At 42.2% G+C, this 1,950-nt stretch overlaps 1 protein-coding gene across 1 annotated transcript; it reads right to left on the bottom strand.

Moving 5' to 3' along the window:
• Nucleotides 1-418: 418 nt before the first annotated feature.
• On the bottom strand, nucleotides 419-1,629 carry LOC148022112 (uncharacterized). Its single transcript, XM_087696796.1, has 3 exons — nucleotides 1,415-1,629; nucleotides 1,076-1,326; nucleotides 419-525 (listed from the first exon to the last, which is right to left on the bottom strand). Exons 1-3 carry the CDS (start codon nucleotides 1,627-1,629, stop codon nucleotides 419-421), a joined length of 573 nt encoding a protein of 190 aa, XP_087552922.1.
• Between the last annotated feature and the right edge of the window lie 321 nt (nucleotides 1,630-1,950).

Raw genomic sequence — 1,950 nt, 5'->3', positions numbered from 1 at the left:
AGTGGGAGGAACGTTTTGATCGAGTCACTTTTGTTTAGGGTTCCACAATCTCATCTTGACATAGCTCAGTATACCGGGAGATCTATACAAAATTCTCCACAAAATGAGGACTCTGCTTCATTTTCAAAAAACCCATCCTCTATCTCCTTTATCTCCATAGGTGAGATGTCTTGGTCCTCCAGGCAGTTCATCCTAGTTTCTTGCATGCCTTCTGTCATTGCCACTATTAAAGGTGTCTCTTCTATGATCGGTATGGGGGTTCTGACAAACACATGGATACTCCTAGATGTCATGGGAATGACATACCACCATTGAGGTTGTTTCAGATTAGGGAAAAAGATGACATGATCCATATTACGATTAGTATAAAAGTCCACTTTGAGATTGCTAAAGCGCATTAAGTATTAGGGACGCTTACCTACTCACAAAGATTTGGAAAAACAAATGTATTACTCAAATCGGTCCACTTCTTCGTTGAGTCAATCTCAACAAAGCCACTCGGCCCTCGCCGAACAGTTGCACCTGCTCCTTCGAGAGTAACCTTGAACCATTGCACATCAAATATGGTCACGGAGAAACTTCGATAGTCCACTGCAAGGATACTCTGTAAACATCTGAAATACTCCATCTTTGCAACTACACGATTTGGATCTATGGCACATCATCGGCTTTCCTACTCAAACATTGCCATCACTCCACAGTCAATTGTCAAGCGTAACTTGTCGATGTGCTCTTCTCTGAAATGTCGTCCATGTGACCATGCTACACTATGGACCTTATACTGGGAGAAGAACAAGTATATTAGTTGTGATTTGCAGTATAGATTGTAATTTCTTGGGATTGCATACCTTGGGATTGCATCCATACCTTGGCATTGCATCCACGTGAGAAGTCCCACTCTTCTTCAGTAATTGTAGATTCCTCGCCTCCTTTGCAAAGTCAGGGAAAGTCTCGTCAATGTGATGCCATGCTTCTGAGTCAGCTGGTGTATGCTATACACCATCAGTGGATCGATTTTCCGCATGCCATGTAGTCAAATTTGCAAAACTCTTGGTCCGAAAAATATGACCAACACGCGGTATCAGTGGAAAGTGACTCAAAACCTTCTGTAGAACAGTCTGTCCTTGCAAGTCATTTCGATACCTATCCGCACCGCACTTGGGACATGTGGCCAACAATTCAAACTCTCCCCGGAAGAGAATACAATCATTGGGGCAAGCATGAATGCAATTATAATCCATGCCTAGCTTTCGCAACACTTGTCTTGCATCGTCACGAGACTCAGGCATCGTGTTTTGGGTAGGAAAAATGTAAGATTTCAATGGTCTACAAATTGCAATGAAGCACGTTATTAGAATACTACATAGCACATTTTAATGGCTTTCAATAAAGAATCATACACATCATAATATACCTGAATAGCTCTGTCACACTCGCATCTCTCCATCCATACTTTGTTTGTATGCTCAACAATGCAAGAAGTGTCTTCAAACGGGATACCCGACTCCCATCATACAATGGAATGGCAGCCTTTGCAATTAAAGGATCTTGGGATTCCGAGTCCGTTAGAAGCAATGATTCAATCATGTCCTCCAACTCAGGCTTGAAAAAATCAGGAGGATCGTCCATGTCTCCAGCATTCTCACCCATAGAAGGGGGTTGAGAGTTATCACCTTCTATGAGACAGTTAGTTATCTCGGATGGCATTTGTATAGAGCACGGATGAACCCGTCTTACTGGACGCAAGAGATCTGCGAACTGCAATGTATCGACATGGCCCTGACCTTGTAAAGGACGTTAAGGAGCTAACTTCTTAGATAACCCCAAACTATTATACTTAAATCAATTACATGTCATTTAGTACGTAATGAGAGAGAACTTACCGCAATCTCGTAATTCAAGACTGCTTGGTCAATTATCTCAACTTGAAACTCTCCATACCATTGCACA

Source organism: Lygodium microphyllum, chromosome 17 (genome assembly GCF_053477565.2).
Source record: "Lygodium microphyllum isolate KBCC chromosome 17, Lygodium_microphyllum_v1.1.10, whole genome shotgun sequence".
Taxonomy (NCBI): Eukaryota; Viridiplantae; Streptophyta; class Polypodiopsida; order Schizaeales; family Lygodiaceae; genus Lygodium; species Lygodium microphyllum.
Note: the sequence above shows the minus strand (reverse complement) of the source record. Positions and strands in the feature narration are given on the sequence as shown.

Bases quoted from the DNA above. Each gene is read 5' to 3' on its own strand.
- LOC148022112 (XM_087696796.1), bottom strand. From the start codon at position 1,629: ATGGACGATCCTCCTGATTTTTTCAAGCCTGAGTTGGAGGACATGATT. The intron at 1,327-1,414 runs GTATATTATGAT...TGCAATTTGTAG, and splicing joins AGTGTGACAGAGCTATTCAG to ACCATTGAAATCTTACATTT. The intron at 526-1,075 runs GTGTTGGTCATA...CTCTCGAAGGAG, and splicing joins TCACTTTCCACTGATACCGC to CAGGTGCAACTGTTCGGCGA.